This window comes from Mustela lutreola, chromosome 6 (assembly GCF_030435805.1).
Source record: "Mustela lutreola isolate mMusLut2 chromosome 6, mMusLut2.pri, whole genome shotgun sequence".
In the NCBI taxonomy this organism is placed as follows: domain Eukaryota; kingdom Metazoa; phylum Chordata; class Mammalia; order Carnivora; family Mustelidae; genus Mustela; species Mustela lutreola.
The window spans coordinates 32078532-32101117 of NC_081295.1; the positions used below are offsets into that span (position 1 = coordinate 32078532).

General features: G+C 37.9%; 1 protein-coding gene across 1 annotated transcript in view; it reads left to right on the forward strand.

Moving 5' to 3' along the window:
- The first annotated feature begins 3483 nt into the window (after positions 1 to 3483).
- The window catches only part of FBXL4 (F-box and leucine rich repeat protein 4), a 78399-nt gene continuing 59296 nt past the window's right edge, over positions 3484 to 22586 (forward strand). The window contains exons 1-3 of the mRNA XM_059177028.1: positions 3484 to 3628; positions 20134 to 20251; positions 20901 to 21484. Coding sequence (XP_059033011.1) covers positions 20973 to 21484 — 512 coding nt within the window. The 5' untranslated portion in view covers positions 3484 to 3628; positions 20134 to 20251; positions 20901 to 20972. The remainder of the gene's footprint in view (positions 3629 to 20133; positions 20252 to 20900; positions 21485 to 22586) is intronic.

Genomic DNA, 22586 nt, shown 5'->3' on the forward strand with positions numbered 1-22586 from the left:
TTTCACAGAGAGAGATCACAAGTAGGCAGAGAGGCAGGCAGAGAGAGAGAGAGAGAAGCAGGCTCCCCGCTGAGCAAAGAGCCCGATGTGGGTCTCAATCCCAGGACCCTGAGATCATGACCTGAGCCGAAGGCAGTGGCTTAATCTACTGAGCCACCCAGGTGCCCCCTTGGACTAATATTATTGATGGTAAGCCACTTTTCAACAAACTAGTTAACTTAAGATTTCACAATGAGGCTAATTATTTTGGCTGAGTTATGCAGAAAGGTATAGAGTTGCATTTTCTGAGAGATCTTGACTTGACAGAAGACTTTACTTGGGAACCAATGATAGGAAACCTAACGGAGTCATGGTGAAGATATTTTTGGTCCTCTCTGCCGTGTAAAGAGCATACGCTAGCTTCACCTCCAATATAGTGTCTTATTGTCATGCATATGACTGAAAGTTTATAATTGGTACACATTTCATTTTAAGATAAAGACAAATCACTTGAAAACAGTGGAGGGTATAATGGTGAGTGTTTTAAGAATTAGAGACAAAGAAGAGTTTTGAACCTGGTCCTTCCTTGTCCGCCTCCCCATCTAAGTAGAACATTGTAACTTTTGAAGCGAACATAGAATGGATCATAACCAGCTTGCTGAGCTGGTTCTTTATGCACAATTAAGCTTTGTTGGGACTTTCTTTATTTGTAATAGCGCTGTTACAGCGTGGGATGCTATTCAGCTCCAAACAACATTCCATTTAATAACTAGGCATTAGTTCACCCATTAAATCAGCACCATCACTAAGTGATAAGTATCGCTCTTTTTCCTTGGCCCCACTTGGCTCTTCTGCTCAGTAAATGAAGCATGGCAATGCTATGACACTTGAGATGAAAAGGTTGGAGGGAGGGTAGATTGAGCAATGATGACCAAAATTCAGTCTAGTCACAGAAATGGAACTTTGCCCTAGTCTTTCCCTTTCCTTAAATATAAACTTACACACTTTCTGTGTGAACATGGTGATTTACAGACCTGTACCCCTGGGGATAAAAATATATTATATGTTTATAAAAAATAAAAAATTAAAAAAAAAAACCTTACACACTTTCCAAGAAGCACTTTTAAGTATCTTAAAAAAAAAAAAAACTAAACCAAAACACTAAACAAAATAAATAATAGCACCAACTGCTATATCTCAACTATTATATCTATTCACCAAGGAGATGAAAAGGTATGGAGGGGGGGCATTCAAAAGATATGCAACAAAACATATGAACAAGAATGTTCTTAACAGCATTGTCTATAATAATCAAAACAAAAAACAGCTCAGTGTCCATCAGGAGTAGAATAAATAAGTTACAGTGTATTTATACGTTAGAAACTCTAGAAACTACCACTACACTCAACAGCATGAACAGCTCTCACAGACCTAATGTTGAGAGAAAGAAGCCAGATTGTAATGTATGAATCCAACTATGTAAAAGCAAGAACCACTCTGGTATTAGAAGTCAGAGAAATGGTTACCTTTGGTGGGGAGTGAAAGATAGAGTTTTAAGAAAATAAGTGTGGGGCTTCTGAGTGCTAGTAATTATCTATGTTTTGATCTAAGTGGTGAATACATGGGTGTCTTTACTTTTCATCAAACTCTACATTCATATTTTGTGTTCTTTTCTGACTATATTTATACCTTAAGAAAAAAATTATTTCAAAATTATTTATTTCAAACATTAGAAATGAGAAAATTTTTTTTAGTTAGCCTGGGTCTCAGTGCCCTAAAGGCATCAACCCATAAAATCAGGCAATCATAAGAGCAGGTTTTATTTACGTATTAATAAATTAATTTAGTTGTAATTCACTTTTGATTTTAGAATAGACTTGGGATTTGCAAAAAGTCACAGTGGTGGTACAGAAGGTTCTATATACCATTCATCCATTTGCCCCTAATTTCTTAACATCATATATTGTAATAGACACCAACATTAGTATACCACTGCTAACTAAATTCCATTCCTATTTCACTAGTTTTCCCACTAACATCCACTTCACATTTGAGGATCCCATTCAAAATATCATGTTACATTTAGTGGTCCTAACACCCAAGTTCGCATCAGGTCTGTGACAATTTCTCAGTTTTTCTTTACTTGTTTTGTTCTATTTTTTCCATTAGCTAGACAGTTTGTTCAGGTATTTTGTAGGTTTTTCCGGGTTTTCTAATGTTGTCTCAAGGTCAGACTAGGTTTATGGGTTTTGAGAAAGATAATTATGAAGTGTCTTTCTCATCACACCATTATCAGGGTGCATGCTATCAACTTGGTTTGTCACTGATGGTGTTAACTTTTATCTGGCCAATGTAGTGTTTACCAGGTTTCTCCACAATAAAGCTACTTTTTCCTCCCTTCCATGTTCTCTGGAAGCAACTCACTAAGGTGCCCACTCTCAAGGGAAATTGAGGATTAAGCTTCAAGTCCTTTTTAAAATGTCCAGTTTTGGAGATGCCTGGGTGGCTCAGTGGGTCAAGCATCTGTCTTCCATTCGGGTCATGATCCCAGAATCCTGGGATCAAGCCCCGGATCAGGCTCCCTGCTCAGTGGAGAGCCTGCTTCTCTCTTTCCCTCTGACCCTTACCCCTCCACTTGTGCGCTCTCGCGCTCTCTCTCTCTCTCTCTCTCGGTCTCTCAAATTATTAATCTTAAAAAAAATCTTGAAAAAAAAAAAAAAAGAAAACAACCAAACTGCTTTAAAATGTCCAGTTTTGCATGCAATTTATGCTGCACATTACATTCTTTTTATAAGTATCTAGTTTTGCATAACATTTTTATTGCACATCATGTATCAGTTCAGTTCATATATATAATTTATAAATATTTTTATTATTTTCCTCTTTAGGGGCAACTAGGTAACAAGTAATGTGTTAACGTCTCTTTATTCAATGTTTTTCCATTTCATTAGCAATCTTGTAATGAGATCAGTATAATGCAAACTTTAAAAAGTTGATATTGTATCTACTGAAAATAAATAAAAGTAACTGAGTAAGGGAGACATGAGAGCATCTGTTTCATGAGGGATCAAGGCCACGGTTTCCATACGTGAGGGAAATGACTTTGCAGGACGGTTTGTATCTGGAGCAGAAGACGTTTGCAAACTCCGTGAATTACGCCTCTAAAGCACCTAGAATTTATTTTCCACTTTTGCTCTGAGGACCTTATCACCCATAATCCCTATGCATTACCTGACCCACCAACTCTGGACAGCAAAAGCCCTAGCAGGACTACGCTACAGATGGCAGGCTGGTGCGAGGAACGGATTATTCCCGCAGTGGATTTCAACCACTGCCCGCTGGGCAGTAACTGGGCAATTTGTAGGGCACGACTGGGGCTGGGGAGTCAGTAGGAAGCTCCTCCCCTCCGCTGAGCGCCGGACTCCAGCGAGAGCGGCGCTCCGCCTCCCCTCTGGCCCCGCCCCTCCCCTGGCTCGGCCCCGCCCCTCCTCGCGGTCTTTGCGTGTTCCTTCCGGGTCGCGCTGGGCCGGCCTCGCCGCAGGCGCGCCGCAGCGCGGGACTCTGGGAGCCGCCCCCGCGCCGGCGTCTCCCGGTGCCGCCTGGGTCGGTGGTGAGCCCCACGGCGTGCACCTCTCCCGGACCCTGCAGGGTACGGCCCTTCCTTTACTTTTTCCTCCTGCGGGTCTCCGTCTCCCTCCTTCGGCGCTGGGGCGGGGCCGGGCCGGGGCGGAGCGCCGTGCTTGGGGGAGCCTGGGCGCGGGGCGGAGGTTCCCCACCGGTCGCCCCTCCCCCCGAAGCCCGCGCTGCGCTTTCGGAGCTTGCTGGGCACCTGCGAGCGGCTTACGTGCCTTGGGTGCTGCTTCTCTGTCCCACTCTGCACGGCGTGAAGCGTTGTCCCAGCGTCCACCCTGCCCGGGGTTGTTTGCATCGCGCTGTCAGCCGGCCGTGCTGACCCCGCAGTCCCGCGTCGGCCACCTGCCTGCCTGTGTACTTGTTGCTCCTGTGCGTGTCGCCTTGGTTTCCCCTGGCATCGTTGGTGTTTAACTGACCAGGCCCATGACTTCAGGACTGCAACAGGATACCGGCAGCAACCTTGGCCTCTGTGTTTAAGGGTGCCCTTAGAGTGTAGTGTTGATGGTGACGATCCCCGTGGCCTCCTGGTCAACATGCTTACAGTGGGGTGGTTTTGGATTGTCTAGATGGTTCCCAAAGGTTTATTGCCACATAGCCTCGGGATGCAGTCACTCATTGAAAGATACGAATAAATAGAAAGTCAAGGTGATATAAACCCGTGGTCAGGTAGAGGCGTTGGCCTTTTGCCCTGGAGGGTTCAACACCATGCGTGGTGGTGATCTTGTTTGTTCCAATTCGTTTGAGGACACAAGCTGCCTTTACTGCTTCCTGGCTTGCAGTCCTTGATTTCAGGCACATTTTATCCTTAAAAAGCTCTCTTGATGCCTCTGTAGTTCTGTACTATATATTATACCTGTTGGTTAAGTAAAGGGAGGTTTTCTTAATACATCAACTATCCAACAGTTCTTTGTTCGATACTCAGTTACTGGGGAAAGAGCACACTTGTCTTCCTCGTGGCAACGTGCATCACTCTGTGGTAGGCAGTCTCTAACTGCTCATTGAATTGGATCCTTCTTTTCATATCTCTTTTGAGTATCAACTTTTTAAACTGTCTCAAATTTTGGCTTTTCTGAATCCTGCAATATCCCGCGCTTCTCTTCTGTTACTGACTTGAAAATCGGAGAGGTCATCTCTATGGAAAATGGTTAATTTCTTCTTTATAATGCTGTGATCGAGTAAATGCACTTGTAGTACTGTGTACATGGCATTTTAAAATATTGTTAACTACTGCCTCATCATCATGATTTTCCTGTGATCAACATTCTGTCTTAACTTTGCGTAGCTAACTTTGATGTCCTCTCAGACTTTTTGCCACATGAACTGTAATATATATCCACCTGTTTTCTTTTGGTGCTTTTAATGATCTTAGTCTTCATCCAAAAGTCTTTAACCTATCTTAAGTATATTTTAGTGTGAGAAATGAAGTAAGGTGCTTCCCCCCACCCAAAATTATTAGCCACTGACCCCATCATCATTTGTTGGATTCTGTTTTTCCCTACCGATAGCAAATACTCTATTTATCCAAGGTCCTGATTCTTGTGTATGGTAAGGACGTTTTCTGAACTGCTCGTCAGTGATCTCTGGCTTCTTGTGCTGATACCATGCTGCTTTTCTTACTCTAGTTTTATAATGTGTTGAATGTCTGTTGATTCAAACAGTATCTGGTATGTCGTAGATCACTAAACCCCACTTAATGGGGTTAAATTGATTTCCTTACCCCCTTCTATCTTTCTATTTATTTTAAAAGATTTTATTTATTTATTTATTTAGAGAGAATGCCAGCAGTGGGGAGGGGCAGAGGGAGGAGGAGAGAGAAGGTTCAAGCAGACTCTGCAATGAGCACAGAGCCGAACCTGCAGAGCAGGGCCTCTGTCCCCAAACCCTGAGATCATGACCTGCGCCAAAATCAAGAGTAGAATGCTCAACCGACTAAGCCACCCAGGTGTCCTTACCACTCGCCTCCTCCTACCCCTTTGAAGTTTCTTGTCTATTTTTGAAATTATTATTTTTTCTAACCTATTTCATGGTGCGTTGATTCATTAACCATTGCTAAATAAATCCCTTCTCTTGGTACCTCAGAATCTGCCATGTAGAGTTGCTCCTCAGAGTTGTACATAGAAAAGCAGCTGTTCAAAATCTGCATGCCCTTTAACTTTGGATTGTGTTATTAGTAAGTGTAGTGTGTTTTTCCTCAGCTATGACTCAGGACTTTCTGTACCTTGTTTCTAAGTGCCCATAGAAGTGAAACCCAGGAGAGCCCCTTGTCCATTTCTACTTCACCATTGCAACTGGATATCTTAAATGTAATGAATTTTCAAGTGCTGCCGTTATAGATGCTTAGAAACTTTATTAGATTATAAAAAAGATATCTACATTCTTCAAAAAAAATTTCAAGTAATACAGAAGTAGCTAAAGGAGAAAATGAAAGTGTAATATGCCCACCTGGTCTATAACCCCATTTCCCAGGGATCATCATTAATCATTTGTTCTTCCAGACACTAAAAATACATGTGTATCAGTGTACATCAGTGTATATTTGCTTCATAAATGGCAGTGTACTATATAGAATTTTCTATAACTTCCAGTTAGTAATAATTGATGAACATCTTTCTGTGACAGCGCATGTAATATTATCTTTTGAAAGTCTTTCTGGTATTTCAGTGAGAAATAACCTAAAATTTATTTAACTCATTCCCTGTTGATATTTAAGCGGTTTCAGATTTATTTCTACTGCAGAATAGAAATTTAAGCTATTTCAAATATATTTCTGTTACAGAATAGAAATTTATTTCTGTTATTCATTTTGTATGTGTATTTTAGCACATTTGTTTATTTCTTCAGTGTAAATGCTTAAACAAGCAATTGCTAGGTCAAAGGCTACCTACATTTTAAATTATGATAGATTGTGCCATCTTGCTCTTGAAAAGGTATTGGAAGAGTCAATTTATACACTGTAAGAATGCTGTTGCTGCCGTATCATTGCCATGGATTGTCACAGATCTTGAGATTTTACCCTACTAGCAAGGCAACAGTTTCATGTATACTGGCAAAAGACATGAGACTCCAGGGCCAGAGACAAGGCACAGCAACAACAGTAGCCAGAGTATCCTCATTTTCTTGTGCTGCTTCCTTGAACCCCACTTTCTGCTGGGTGATGTGGTAAGGATGAGATGACTCAAGCACACACCGTAGATTCATTACAGGACAGGAACCCTGAGTTTAGGGAACCCAAATCTTCCATAATGGGCTGCAAATAAACTCACCTAAACTTTGTCCTAGGGAGAGGCATTATATTTATTATGCTGGATAATAAACAGACCTGCCCTCTTCTCCAAAGGGAAACCTCACTTTATCTACCATTGATGTTTGCTAAATATAGACCTCCTTGAAAAGATAGTCTGGAACAAAGGCTATCAGTGCCCCACTTACAAGACACGCAGAAACATGAGAGACCTGTGAAGAATTATATCGAGGTGATACAGTCATTCTTTACATTTTAGTAATTTTATGGATGAAAAATGCTGTTTTTTTTTTTTTTTTTACTGTTTTAATTTTGCATCTTGTTTATTGATGGAGTTAAATATCTGTAAATTAAGGTCATTTGCATCTTTTGTAACTTACATGTTCATCATCTACTTAGTTTTCTGCTGAAGTGTTTCTCTTTGTCTTACTGGTTTGTAATAGCTCTTTACATGTAGTGGCTACTAGTGACTTGGCACACCATTTGATAGTATATTTTTTTCTTAGTGCATTCCTTTAATGCTTTTTCTGGGAAATTTTGCTTTACAGAAATTTTTATAACACTTATGTTGTCAGTTCTATTATTCTCTGCCTTTATGATTGCTAAGTTTCTACCCCAAGATTATTAAAATACTTTGTACAAATTCCCCTAATTGGATATTTTGTATCATTAATTTAGATGAAGAATGGTTGCTATGATAATATTCCAAATTTATTTTTCTAAATATCTAAACATTTTTCTGAAACATTTTTAAATTTTTTAAAATAATTTTTAATTTTTTAATTAACATATAATGTATTATCAGCCCCAGGGGTACAGGTCTGTGAATTGCCAGGTTTACACACTTCACAGCACTCACCATAGCACATACCTTCCCCAGTGACCATAACCCAACCACCCTCTTCCTAACCCCCTCTTCCTGGCAACCCTTAGTTTGTTTTGTGAGATTAAGAGTTTGTCTCCCTCCTGATCCTATCTTGTTTCATTTATTCCTTTCCTACCCCCAAGCCCCCCACGTTGCCTCTCAACTTCCTCATACCAGGGAGATCATACGATAATTGTCTTTCTCTGATTGACTTATTTCACTCGGCGTAATAACCTCTAGTTCCTTCCAGGTCATCGCAAATGGCAAGATTTCATTTCTTTTGATGGCCGCATAGTATTGCATTGTGTATATATATCATATCTTCTTAATCCATTCATCTGTTGATGGCCATCTAGGTTCTTTCCATAGTTTGGCTATTGTGGACATTGCTGCTATAAACATTCATGTGCACGTGCCCCTTTGGATCACTACATTTGTATCTTTAGGGTAAATACCTAGTAGTGCGATTGCTGGGTAGCTCTATTTTCAACTTTTTGAGGAACCTCCATGCTGTTTTCCAGAGTGGTTGCACCAGCTTGCATTCCCACCAACAGTGTAGGAGGGTTCCCTTTTCTCTGCATCCTCGCTAGCATCTGTCATTTCCTGACTGGTTAATTTTAGGCATTCTGACTGGTGTGAGGTGGTATCTCTCTAAAACATTTTTTTTTTTTTTTTGATAAGCCATTCTTTCCCTGTTGTTTTTCCTGACACATTAATCATACTATATTACTTTTTTCCCTCAAAATTGACAAATCAGTAAGCAAAATAGATTGGTTTTCTACTGTGACTCTGAATTTGGTTGAATTCATCCTGTGTGTAATTGTTTGCATTTTCATCTTACAAAATATAAAATATCCCTTTTGCCTTGTTTAATGATTTTTAAAAGATTTTATTTATTTATTCGACAGACAGAGATCACAAGTAGGCAGAGAGACAAGCAGAGAGAGAAGGGGAAGCAGGCCCCCAACTGAGCAGAGAGCTCGATGCAGGGCTCGATCCCAGGGCCCTGGGAACATGACCTGAGCCGAAGGCAGAGGCTTTAACCCACTGAGCCACCCAGGCGCCCCTGTTTAATGATTTTTACCTTGGCGTCTACACTGTCTGATATTACTATTGCCATCCCTGTCAGTTTTCTGTGTGCCAGATCCTTATTCCTCGTATGTTTAGTTTTTCCACATCATTTTGCTTTACTTGCCTCTTTTAAACATCAAACATCATATAGCTGACTTTTATTTCTCTCCCTAGTCTTCCCTCCTCCTAATATTAAAGTTCGTTTATTTTCTTGCATTTTTAAACTTTTTTTAAGAAAGATCATTATAGGGGGTGCCTAGGTGGCTCAGTCTGGTAAGCGTCCGACTTTTGATCTCAGGATTTCAGCTTAGGTCCTGATCTCAGGGTCATGAGATCAAGCCTCACACTGGGCTCTGTGCCCTCCCTCTGGAAAAAAAAAAAAAAAGATAATTATAGATTCACATGCAATTATAAAAGATAATACAGAGAAGTCCTATGTATACTTCATCTAGTTACCAACTGTGGTAACGTTTTGCATAATTATAGTACAGTATTATACCCAGGAAATTGACATTGGTACAATCTATAGACCTTGTCCAGATTTCATGACTTTTACATGCACTTGTGTGTGTTTGCATTTAATTCTCAGCAATTTTATGTAGATCTTGTGACTACCACCATAGTCAAAATACAGAACATTTTCATTACAAAGATCCCTTGTCCAAAGACTTTATCTTTTAATAGGAAAATTTAAAAAAAGGTAAATATTTACCTTTTTACCTTTTTTTCTTTCCCTTACAAGTTCAGAAATTCTAAAATCATCTGTAACTGTTCCCTTATACCTCCATTTAGTAATGTGAGGCTGTGACTCCTTGCTTTCCCTACATTCTTAGTTTTATTGATTTGATTTCTTTTTTATATTACTTGTGTTTTTGCCCTTAACCATCCTTTTCATCTTCACCAATACTGTGTCTGTAAAGATTTAAATTTGACTTCAGGTCACTAGTTACTTGAATATTGCATCTTTCCCTTTTAAAAATATTTACTTTCCTTTCTTTGGTTTTTGACTGGAATATGGTCTTGAATATTTTTTAAGAAGAGTTACAGGAAGTATGTTTGCATGTCCAGAAATATTTTTCATTGTATTGTTTATTTTTCTAAGTGAATAAGAGTTTGAGTCAGTTTTTTTCTTTAGAATTCCTGAAATAGTACATTAACTTTTAGCATTTCCTTAACTTTCCTTCAGCTTCAGTCTTTCACATTGATTTTATATAGGCAGTAGGTTTCTTGCATCTGTCTTCTAAGTTACTTACACTTTTTTTCATTTAAATTTTGAATTTGGCTACTGTATTTTTAATGTCAAAGACCTTAAAATTTTTTTAAATTAGTTTCTCCATGTTATGTGAATCCTATGCTCTATTAATTCACACTAAAGATAACAATTATAATTTTAAAACTATCCTCCTATTCACTCACTTTTATTGGAGACCATTTGCTCTAATGGCTCAAACTGTTTCCTTATTTTTAAGATAGGTAATTCTTTTTCTACATACAAATACAGATCTGTGTTGGCTGATTTGTTCCTGGCTGGGTTTCTATGTGAAGTCATGAGGGTCACTTCATGTTCTCTCCTCTAGACAGGGAGCTCCCTAAAGCCAGGTGAGTGGAAGGGCCTCTGTGACTGGGCTTTGTCCTGGACACAAAAATGGGCAGGACATGTCAACTAAGAGGTATCTTTCAGAGTGTGCTGGTCGAGAACAGACTAATAAATAGGACCCCCATGATATAAGCCAATATGAAGATATTAAATCTTCAACTTGACTTTGTTTTGGTCCCAAACAAAGACTGAAATCAAAAGCATACAGAACAGTTCTATCACCCAAGGAATTCCTTAGTGTGGGCCCATTTAGTCATGGAGGCAACCTATCTTTTCCTCTATCTCACTCACAATCACTGATCTGTTTCCCTTCCCTATAGTTTTGCCTTTTCCAGAATATCCTATAAATGAAGTTCTACAATATGTAGCTTTTGGTATAGCTTCTTTCACTTACAAAATCATTTTAAGGTTCATCTGTGCTATTTGCTGAATCAGTGGTTCATTCTGTTTTATTACTGAGTAATATTTCATTGTATGGATGTATGGTGGTTTATTCTTTCACCTGTTGAAGGACATCTTTCGTGTTTCCAGATTGGAGTGATAATGAATAAATACATAAATATTTGTGTACAGGTTTTTGTTTGAAAATAGGTTTTCAGTGCTCTTGGATAAAAAATGTAGGAGTGGAATTGCTAAATGGTTTAGTAAGAGTATGTTGAGCTTTATAATAAACTGACAAAGTTTTCCCAAGTGACTATACGATTTTTGCATTCCCACCAGGAGCGTTTGAGGCATCCAGTTTGGTATCATCTTAAAATTTCACTAATGTGCAATTAACTGTTCCCAGGTTTAAGGTATTAAATACTATCTGTTCTAGAATTTTTGAAATTATAGTTGACATTGCTCTGAAGTAAAATGTTTGCAAGGATTCACAAAAATATGCCATAAAAGGGAAAAGATGATGAATTGGACTTAATAAAAATTGAAACGTTTTCTCTTTAAAAGATATTATCAAATAGATGAGATACCAGGCACAGACTGGGAGAAAATATTTGTAAAATATATATCTGATAAAAAACTTATATCTAGAATGTACAAAGAACTCTTACAACTCAATAATATGAAAACAAAAAAACCTGATTCTGAAAAATGGGCAAAATAGACATTTCACTAAAGAAGATACAAATGGCAAATAAAGATGTGAAAAAATGCTCCACATCATTACTAGTCAATTGAGAAATGCAAATTTAAAACAAGATATTTACCACCCACCTCCTGGAATGGCTGAAGACTGACAACATTGATTATTAATGAGGATGTGGAACAACTACAAGTCTCATATATTACTGGTAGAAATGTAAAATGTTGGCAGCCATTTTAGAAACACTTTGGCACAAGAAACAACCGAAATTTTTATCAACAGGTGAGTGGATATGTCCACATAATGGTTATGATTCTTCAGTAAAAAGGAACAAACTACTGATATATGTAACAGGGATCAATCTAAAGATAGGCTGTGCAGAATAACCTAAACACAAAAGAATACACACATATTATTTCACTTACATGTAACTCAAGAATAAAGGGCACTCTGGGTTATAGCAATGGGAACCAAATTATTTTTTATCTGGTACAGGAAGTGGTTTGGTGATTGGGAGGGAGCAGCAATGAACCTTTGGGGTTGATGGAAACATTCTATATTTAGATTCTGGAATTGGTTACATTGGTATATGTCTTTGGAAACTCATTATACTGCACACTTAAAATGGAGTACATTTTTTTGGAATGTAAATTACACACTAAATTTAATAGTATTACACTGTTTTAGTTAATTGCTCTTTTAGCACAAATGGTTAGCAGTGACATACCTATGATCTTGTAGTTGGATTTTTGTTAGGAAGGCTAAATGTAATATATTTCTGTAAGTAAAAGCTCTTTATTTTACTGTATAAAAATGTATAGTTAGTATTTGAATAAAGTAAATTCAATATACTTTATGGTTTTAGTGGCTAGAGATATTTTTTTCTCTCTTCAGTGAGTCCATTAGAATTGCCCTTAGCCAACTATCCCTAATATTTTAGTGTTTAGTTAAATATATATTATATATCAGCCAAAGGTTTGGAGTTATTCTGAATTCACAATTCTTCCCATTCGAATGATGTATTCTTACCCATTATTAACAAGGGAAGAAAAGGTGAAATACAGAGAATATAGCATGGTGGCATCTTATCCAAGTTACTTTATATATCATATGTGTGTTATTAGAAACAAGTCCTTCCTGTCATTTTGTGAGCTAGCACTTTCATCAGGAAGAGGGTTTTGAGGTCCATTGTATTAAATCACCAAACATCTGTCCCTACAGCTCTGTTTTTTAAAACAAAAAGAAAACATTGGCTCCTTGATTCGTTTCTTTCTCTACTAAAGTATGCTCATGAAATATTTCATAAGGTGAGATATGCTTGTTAAAGTTTAGCAAAGAAAGAGGGAGAGAACTAACCATTATCAGTATCTAGGTTAAATTGAGTCTAAATCTTCTCCCTTGTGTTCTGACAAGTTTGTTCCTGGTTTGACTTCTTGGGCACTCCTTACGTGGTCCTCACCATTTGTTCATTAATTCAGGCAATGTTCTGAAATGCCCACTGTTGCCATCCTTTTTGTATTTTTAAGTCCTGCTTCGATTCCTGGAAGAGAAAGAAGTACTGTTTGTCTTTCTTGGTTTTCAGGATTTTCCCTCAGCCTTTAGGTTTTTTGTTCCCAAGTGATTCCCCTCCCTTCTTTTGCTCTACTTACCTGGATTTTCAAAAAACTTTTGAAGTTGGCTAGGAAGCTCTATTTTCCCTGTCCATACACTTGGTTCAGTTAAGAACTTGCATGTTTATTCTATATTGGGGCCTTGTTGAATAAAAACTGTAATTATAATAAAAATGTTTCAATTGGAGGAGAATTTACTTAGAGGAAGAGAGAGGCATGTAAAGTAGTAATATTCCATCCTCAGTAGTCCAGTAGTCTCCTTACTGACACCCGTACATTATTTTAATATAATACATTGAAATGTAAATAATTATGGTGAAGAAAAAAGGGCTGCTTTGCTAGCACTTGACCTTTGCTCCTCCCTAGCTCATCTAATACCAGAATAGCATCAACCTGGCTCTTTTATTATGGTGTTCCTGGACTTGTCTCTGCCCTCTTGTTCCTAGGTTATCACTTTTTCTAAGAACTTCTTTTCCACTCATAGTTTTTCTAGTTCTTCTTAATCATTCTGTGGTCTTAACGCAGATTTGGAGTGTTAAAAAAAATTCATTGTATTTGAGAAAATAGTTTCCTTTTACCTCTCCAATCATCTCTTTCATGAATCTTTCTTTAATTTCAATCAGACTTTCTTTGTAGCCAAGGTCAAGTCTCTTTTATGTGTTCAGGGGCTGCTTTTGTACTAACAGAGGTTACTACTTTTTTACATTCTCTTTGAACAGTAAAATTTCAATATGTATACTATTCCTTATTGGATGGCTTCAAAGGTCATACATTTGATTCTTACCTATTGTGATTCGGTTTTTATTATCCATTTTCCCCCTCTTTTGCTCTGTATCAAGATACAGAACTTTTTTTGCTTCATTTTTCGGTCCTCGGGTTCTTATCATGAAGAGTCCCTGGTTTCATTTCTGTGTTTATTTTAATTCTGTCTCGCCATCTTCTCTGCCCACCTTCAAAAAGCAGAACAAATGCTTATTTCACTTATCTTGGGACGTGCTAAGCGCGGAGTCCTGTAGTTATGAGTAAGTCACATTCTCTGAATTTGAGGAATTCATAGTGTGTTGGGGTAGAAGGAAATCTCTCACCATGTAAGAAATGGCACACAAAAATGTAAGAGCAGAGAAAAAGTGAGTGATAGACCAAGTCTGTACCTGACCTTAACGGATGAGTAAGAGGCTGCCAAGCAGGGAAGAACAGGGCATTTCAGAGCAGCCCAGCCTCAGTGGAAGACTTGGAGATGCTGAGGTGTGTGAGGTGTGCGGTTGGGGCAGGGCAGATGTTCTACAGCAAAGATGGGGAGTGTGGAAATGCAAGGGAGAGGGAGATGTGCCAAGGTAGGTGGAACATTCTTGGGTATCATTTCATCAAAAGACAGCCTTCTCTTAATGGTACTTCTATATATTTGAGAATAAAGAAGGCCCAGGGAGGAGAGGTTATCAGGCAGTTACCAGACAGGCAGAAGAATATAGAAGAGCCCATGGTGGCCTAGAAGCATAGGGGGGCAGGCCAGGAAAGAGGGCTGGGAATGAGTGGCAGCTGCTGCACTTAATTCAAATATAATTTCCCTCTTCTTGATTGATATTTTCCTCCATTCACTGATGTCTGGATTCTAGACTTGTCCAGAAGAGTCCTTTCTCAAAATAGTGTTGATCAGTTTCAGCAGGATTCAGAAATGATAACATTACTGAGTTTGGCCTTTTTATCTTGATTTCCTACCACATTATGCACTCTGTTACATTTAGGTGTGAGGCCACTGAGCTGCCCAGACCCTAGTCTTTCCCCATCACTTCATTGGCTTATCTCTGTGGGCTCTTCTGCAACAGGACTGTGTGGTGACTTCAGTATCTGGCTGTGCCTTTTTGCATGTCCTTTTTTCTTTCCTTCTATCTTTTCAGTTTAAGTTGAGAATCCTCTTGGAGTTTTAAGCTTGTCTCTAGGTTCTTTCATCCCACCGCGAACCTGGCCTGGCCATGGTCCTGGTTCTGTTCATGTTCATTCTGATCGCCTCCTTTTGTTTATTTTAAGAAAAGTCCGTTTCCTTCCTCCACTTTCCTGTACTGGAGCAGGAGCAGGAGCCGTCTCCTCCGCCGCAGTTCCTGCCATCCTGCTTCTCTCCGCCTCATCGACTCCCCATCTCACTTCAAATCTCAGTAGAAAACATATGTTCTCCCTTGTCTATACCTCTTAATTTCTCTTTTCCACTGTTATTGCTTTCTCTGTAATTGTATTATTTAACTTTGTTAAGCATTTTATAATATGAAAGATGTAGTTGAAAATAAAGTTGTATTATAATAAAATCATGTCGTGTAAAGGAAGTTGTTTTCCCAAGGAGTATAAAAGTCTCAGGATAGAAGTTAAAATGGTGGTTGTTCTGTATTCCTTGATTGTGCTAGTATAAAAGTTCCGTGTGTTGTGGAGAATTTCTCCCCTCATAGCCATTGTTGATAAGTAATTGGATTAAATAACTAATAAAATAAGGACCACCCTATTTGTAATTGTGACTTTTGTTAAATGGAAAATAATATTTTTATATGTTGTGAGAGTTTTAAAAATTAAAGTAGCATTTAGAATAAATTGGAAAAGAAATGTCTCTAAAGGTATATTTTATAATCACCCTTTTGAATCCCTTTAGTGTACCAGACTAATATTTATTTATTTGCACCAGGTGGGAAAAGTCATTTTGTCTTTGAATCCCATTCTCCTCATAAAATAGAGTTATTGTGTCTTTTGCATTTGGTTCATTGCCCATTGGGATATTCATTGGTTATCACAAATTGCCTCCATGCCTTGGCAAAAGTCCAGACAGTACATGGACAATTTGGACTTCAGCATTGGCCGTTGCTGCCCACATGAGTCCTGAGACTATGGCTCTATTACCTTTTTCAGCTTCATTTCCCAGGGAAGAGTAGAGTGAGCTATCCTTTCTTCTCCATATGTTCTTCCCCCTCAAAAACACTTTAATAGCATCATCTTAGTTGATTGGAAAGGAGCTTAGAATCAACGAAAGGGTTTAACAATGGGTTTGCACATTTTCTTTTTTATTTCTGTGCCTTGTTTACATTTTCAAAAACAGGTTTTAATTTTATTACATTTTTCTGAATAGTATGGCTGGAAAAAATATATTTGCTTTTTCAGTGTACTGTGTACTGCTTTTCCTTCTTTCAAAAATTTGTCATTTTTAGCTTTACCTTACAAAAAATGATTATTGTTATTCATAGTTGGAGAAATAAAGCATCCATTTACATTTCTCTTCTACTCTGCAGAAATTTGATTATATAGTACATATATTTACAGTTTATAACTCACTTTTATATATGTTGCTTCAGTGTAAAATTTTACTTAACTTTAACCCAGCTTAAAGATGATATTGCGTATATGGCATTCTTGCTGCTTTTGTATTATCCTGTGATCTATAATCATAAAAGCTATCTGGGAAACAGAAAGTTTGGGGCTTGGTGTGTCAAATAGAATTTGACTTTTCACAATTTGTCTCAATCTTTATGCCAAGAATGATCATGAAAGTTCACATGAATGATGATTTCTTATTTTACAGATATTTCTATAAAATAGATGTTTTATAACATTTCTACTTTCTGATAAATTCAGTTTTGTAAAGAAAGTGAAAGAAGCCTATTTGAAGCAGTTTATATAGACTGTGGAGTGAGAAGTGATGTCCAAAGATCATATAGCCAGGGGCGTCTGGGTGGCCGCAATTGGTTGAGCTTCCAGCTTTCAGTTTCCCTTCTGGTCGGTTCTGGTCATGATCTCAGGGTCCTGGGATTGAGGCTCATTTCTGGTTCTGTGCTCTGCTTGGAACTTTCTCCCTCTCTCTCTGCCCCAACCCCACGTGCTCCCTCCCTTTCCTATCTGTCTCTTGCAAATAAATAAATAAATCTTAAGAAAAAGATTATATAGCCAAACTCATTTGTCTACTTGAGCAGAGAGAATTCTGTATTTTTTTTTTTAAGGTTTCCAGGAATAAAACATGCAGTCTTCTAATTGTCTGTTGGTTGAGTTGGATACTTATAAATTGTTCTTTATTTCCTAAATTTCATTTTTGTAGTTTATTTTATTCTTTTAAGAAAGAGAAGAAGCAAGTAAATTCTTTGAGCAATTATGCCTGTTAATATACCTGGGGGCCTATTTTGAAATAAAGTATATATGGTAAAAGAGCTGTCTCATTTTAAATTTTGGCATCAAAGATTTGAGATTTGTGCAGTTGTAATTTTTTTGTGATAGATTTATACTTGTGGTAGGTAAAATATTTGAATAAAGAAGTGATACTCTAGATAATTATTTTTTCCCACATTTATAACATTACCTATACTTTAGCCCTTGGTGTTATATTTCCTGAGGTGAATCTGATTTCTTGATTCCTGGTACATCAGCACTAGGAATGTGCACTGCAGAAACACCTTATTTATTTTAATACATGTTTTGTTACTCTTCTCTAAAAAAAATACCTTGTTCAAATTGTTCTGTTATTTCTTGTTCTTGGGGTATGAATTTCTCCATTTAGTGAGCCTGCCTACTGACTGTCCTGCATCATGGTTCATCTTCCCTTGGAGTCTGTAAGTTTTTACTGTGATGTATCTTTAGGAAGGGTTTAGTCTGTCCTGTGTCATGCATCCTGGAAGTATTCCTGTAAAGAGGTTTCACATCTGCCCCTAAAGTTTCTAAAGTTTTACCAGTTCAGGGCTACTTTATCTTTTCAAATTTTTTTGCTTGGGGAAGGGGTAGAGATTCTAACTCATGAATGTAGTGTGAATTTCAGTGCATGCTGTATGCATGGTATACACCTAACAGGATTCTGATTTTCCTCTGAGGACTTTTCCCCATTGCCGAAATTGAGGTCATGTCTCCTTAGGCTTCCTGGCCAGTGAGTTTTCTTATTTCTGATTTTAACAGATAGGATGATCTTTCCTGTTTTTTGGATTTATGAAGATCTTTCCACATACCTGTGGCTTGAAATAACCTCTCTGTACGGTGTTAGTCCACTTATAACCATTAAGGCTTGTACCTGTTTCCAGAAGTTATAGTAGCTTCAGCTCTTGCTCTCTTTCCTCTGTTTCTTACAACTGTGGATTATCCTCACTTGTTTCAAGCTCAATTCTCTACTGTTTTACTGGTTGTATTTTGTCAAGCCTTTCACTGTGTTTGGATCTGGCTGGGATTAAGAGGCACAAGAATGCTATTATGTAATCTTAAATTATTTTAGATTTATAGTGTTTTTTGTTTGTTCATCACCTTTCTGTCAACATATCAAATATTTTGTGCCTACCATGTACTGAGTACTTTGAGAAATGAAGATCTTTGGCTAGATCCTGCCTTTAAGAAATAGTCTGATTAAAAAATGGGCAGAGGGGCACCTGGGTGGCTCAATAGGTTAAGCCTCTGCCTTCGGCTCAGGTCATGATCTCGGGGTTCTGGGATTGAGCCCCACATCAGGCTCTCTGCTCAGCGGGGAGCCTGCTTCCTTCTCTCTCTCTGCCTGCTTCTCTGGCTGCTTGTGATCTCTCTCTGTCAAATAAATAGGTAAAATAAAATAAAAACCTTAAAAAAAGATTTAAAAAAAAGTGGGCAGAAGGCCTGAACAGACATTTTTCTGAAGAAGACATACAGATGGCCACTAGACACATAAAGATGCTCAACATCACTAATCATCAGGGAAATGCAAATCAAAACCACAATGAGATATCACCTGACACCAGTCAGAGTGGCTAAAATCAAAAAGAGAAGAAATAACAATTGTTGGCAAGCATGTGGAGAAAAAGAAACCCTTGTGCACTGGTGGTGGGAATCTAATTGGTGCAGGCACTTTGGAAAACAGCATGGAGGTTCTTCAAAAGATTAAAAATAGAAACATAATTCAATAATTCCACCACTGGGTATTTACCCAAAGAAAACAAAAACAGTAACACAAAAGGATATGCTCCACTATGTTCTTTGCATCATTATTTACACTAGCCAGATATGGAAGCAACTTAAATGTCCATTGATAGATGGATGGATAGAGAAGATGTAAACACACACGCACACACACACACACACACACACACACACAGGGGAATATTATATGGCCATAAAAAGGATTATGTTGCCATTGTGGGGAAAACATGGATGGACCTAGAGGCCATTATGTTAGTTGAAATTAGTCAGAGAGGGGTGCCTAGGTGTCTCAGTGGGTTAAATAAAGCCTCTGGCCTACCCTCATGTCATGATCCCAGGGTCCTGGGATCGAGCCCTGCATCAGGCTCTCTGCTCAGCAGGGACCCTGCCTCCCTCTCTCTCTCTCTGTCTGCCTCTGTCTACTTGTGATCTCTGTTAAATAAATAAATAAAATATTTTTTAAAAAATAGAGAAAGACAAATACCTCATGATTTCACTTCTATATGGAATTTAAAAAACAATGAATAAAAAGAATCAGACCTATAAATAGGTTTGAGAGAGAACACGGATAGTTGCTAGAGGAAAGGAGGGTGAGGAACAGGCAACATGGGTGAGGAGTGAGAGACACAGGCCTCTAGTTACGGAATGAATAAGTTCTGGGAATAAAAGGTACAGCACAGGGAATATAGTCAATGATACTGTAATAGCATATGGTGACAGATGGTAACTACACTTGTGGTGAGCATAGCATAACATGTAGAGATGTTAGATCACTATGTTGTACACCTGAACCTAATGTAACTTTGTGTGTCAACTACACTCAGAAATGTTTTAAAAAGAAAAATAAAACAATAAGATGAAAAATATGCTTTGGTCCCCGTAATATATGTCTGCCCACATACATGGACCCATAAGCTATAGGTTTATGTTGTGTATATAGAAAGGGGTCATTATTACATTTTTATTACAGTCTGTCACAAAATTTTAAAATTATTCAGAATTGTCCACAAAATTCCAAAATATATGACCTGTTCAGTTTGAAAGTTCTGCTTAATAAGTAGCTATTTATCAATGTTTGTCTGTTATCTAAAAGATCTATAATCTTTTGGGGATATTTTACTTCCTAAGTTGGAAATAAAAAGATCTTCTAAAACTGTTGTCTTATAGGTAAAAGAATGTGACATTTCAACATTTGAACCTGAAATCAGCATGCAATTTTCAGGCCACATGGATGAATGCCAACTTTTGCATTTCCTGTGTGTATCCTGTGACCATTCTCTCTGGGGTGAGTGATTTCTAAGAGTATCTGGCAGCAAACCAGATGCCAGCCAGCCATGGACTGCCCTAACAAATACTGCTAAGAGTTATAAATTAAACACTGTCTGGTGATCTGTGATGTGTAAGGCAGTTAATTTAGTTGGTCTGGATTACCTGTCAGCTCCAGAAAACTGTATTCCCATAATGTGAAATCTGTACTTATCAAGTTTGGAGGTGAGTAATAATTAACAATAGGGAATCATTTGTTAAAATGTGAAATTATAAAATGCCTTCTTTTGGATTTAAAGCAGTGTTTCGGTGGCTAGCCATATATTTTAAATGATTTTCGTTTTAAAAGTTCAAGGACTTTAGTGTTTTTTGAAAGATAGTTACAATTTTGTATAAAATAGAGTTTTTGGGATCATATACTTTCCATTACCTTATAATATCAGTTTTGCTTCCCATATAGCATAAAATTATATGCATTATCAATATTTAGGTTTCTTAAAAATTCATTCAGTAAATTATATTGGAGATTTACATTTACAGTGAATTTTGGTTTTCCAGTTTCATTCTGGGAAATTACATTGAGAGAAAAGACTGATTATTATCTTATCCATGCATTTTTCTGTATATTTGAATTATTTTTACTTTACCAAGCCATCCATTTTTTTTAGAACATCGTTCAAAGAGTTCATGCATCTTCCTGAGGACACCTGACCTTTTGAAGCCTCATAATTCACACCTAGATGTCACCAGTCTTTCCCATGTTAACAGTTCTGACTATGTTTTATTATATATGCCTTCGGCGCCGAGCCAGGACAGCTACAAGAGGAGAAATGATGAACAGCCATAGAACTATAGAATCAAACAGCCGGACTTCCCCTCTCAATGCAGAGGTGGTCCAGTATGCCAAAGAAGTAGTCGATTTCAGTTCCCATTATGGAAGTGAGAACAGTATGTCCTATACCATGTGGAATTTGGCAGGTGTACCAAATGTATTTCCAAGTTCTGGTGACTTCACTCAGACAGCTGTATTTCGAACTTACGGAACATGGTGGGACCAGTGTCCTAGTGCTTCCTTGCCATTCAAGAGGACCCCGCCTAATTTTCAAAGCCAAGACTATGTGGAACTTGCTTTTGAACAACAGGTGTATCCAACAGCCGTTCATGTTCTGGAAACCTATCATCCTGGAGCCGTCATCAGAATTCTGGCTTGTTCTGCAAATCCCTATTCCCCAATTCCACCAGCTGAAGTAAGGTAAGACTCATTTTTTAATAACCAAGTTATATGGCTGAAAGGTTTTGTTTGTTTTAATAATGGAGGTCTTTTCTTACTCTTTTAGGTAATTTCAACAAATTGGATTTTCAAAATTTTCTTTAGTTTTCTGATAGGGAAAAGAAAGATCATGCATTTAAAGCTGTACTCATTCTTTATACCTTTAACACTTTATGCTGTAATATTCATAGATGATGAGATTTGTGTGTCACAAGTTACAATAAACAAAAAACGTGATTTCAGCTAATTGGGATGTGGGCCAGTCTGAGAAGTTAGTAGGAAATATGACCTGTAACATATATTCAAACAAACGTCATGTTACTGCTTTTACACACAGTAACTCAAAGTAGATCTATATAGAGTGATAGTTTAGGAGGGGTACTTAGGGAATTAGTTTTAATCTTAGGGGAATGTCTTTGTAGCAAGCATATTCATTTAAAAACAAATGTTGCTTTGATTCATACATCCTTTCTAAAAGCCTATTTATTTACATCAATTTGCACAGCAGTGCCCCTCTCTCTCTCTTTTTGCAGTTCAGCCTCCTCTTTTTAAAAAAATATAATTCCTGATCCAGTGATATATTCACATGGTTCAGTAATTTAAAAAGCACATAATGCAGTCTTGCATGTATTCTGTTCTCCCTGTGCCTAAGGCCCAGCCGTCTTCAAAGAAACCACTTTTATCCACTCATTTAGTTCTTTCCAGAGTTTCCGTATGAAGATATAAACAAACACAAATATATTTTTGTTTTCTTTATACAAACACAGTAAGCAGACTCTTCACCCCATCCTCTACCTTGTTTCACCTAACGGCATATACTGTACCTTTTCATATAAATGCGAAGAGAGGGTCCTCATTCTTTTCTGTGGTTGCAAGTAAAGCACAGTGTACATGTATCCCCACTTATTAACCAATCACCTTTTGATGGGTACTTAGTTTTTCCATACTTTTGCTCTTATGAACATTAATGCAATGAATAACCATGTCATGAATGAGTTTCCGTATGTGCAGGTATATCTGTGGGTTAAGATTCCAAAAGAATTGCTGGGCCGGGGCGGGGGGGGTGGTGGTCTACGCATTTGCC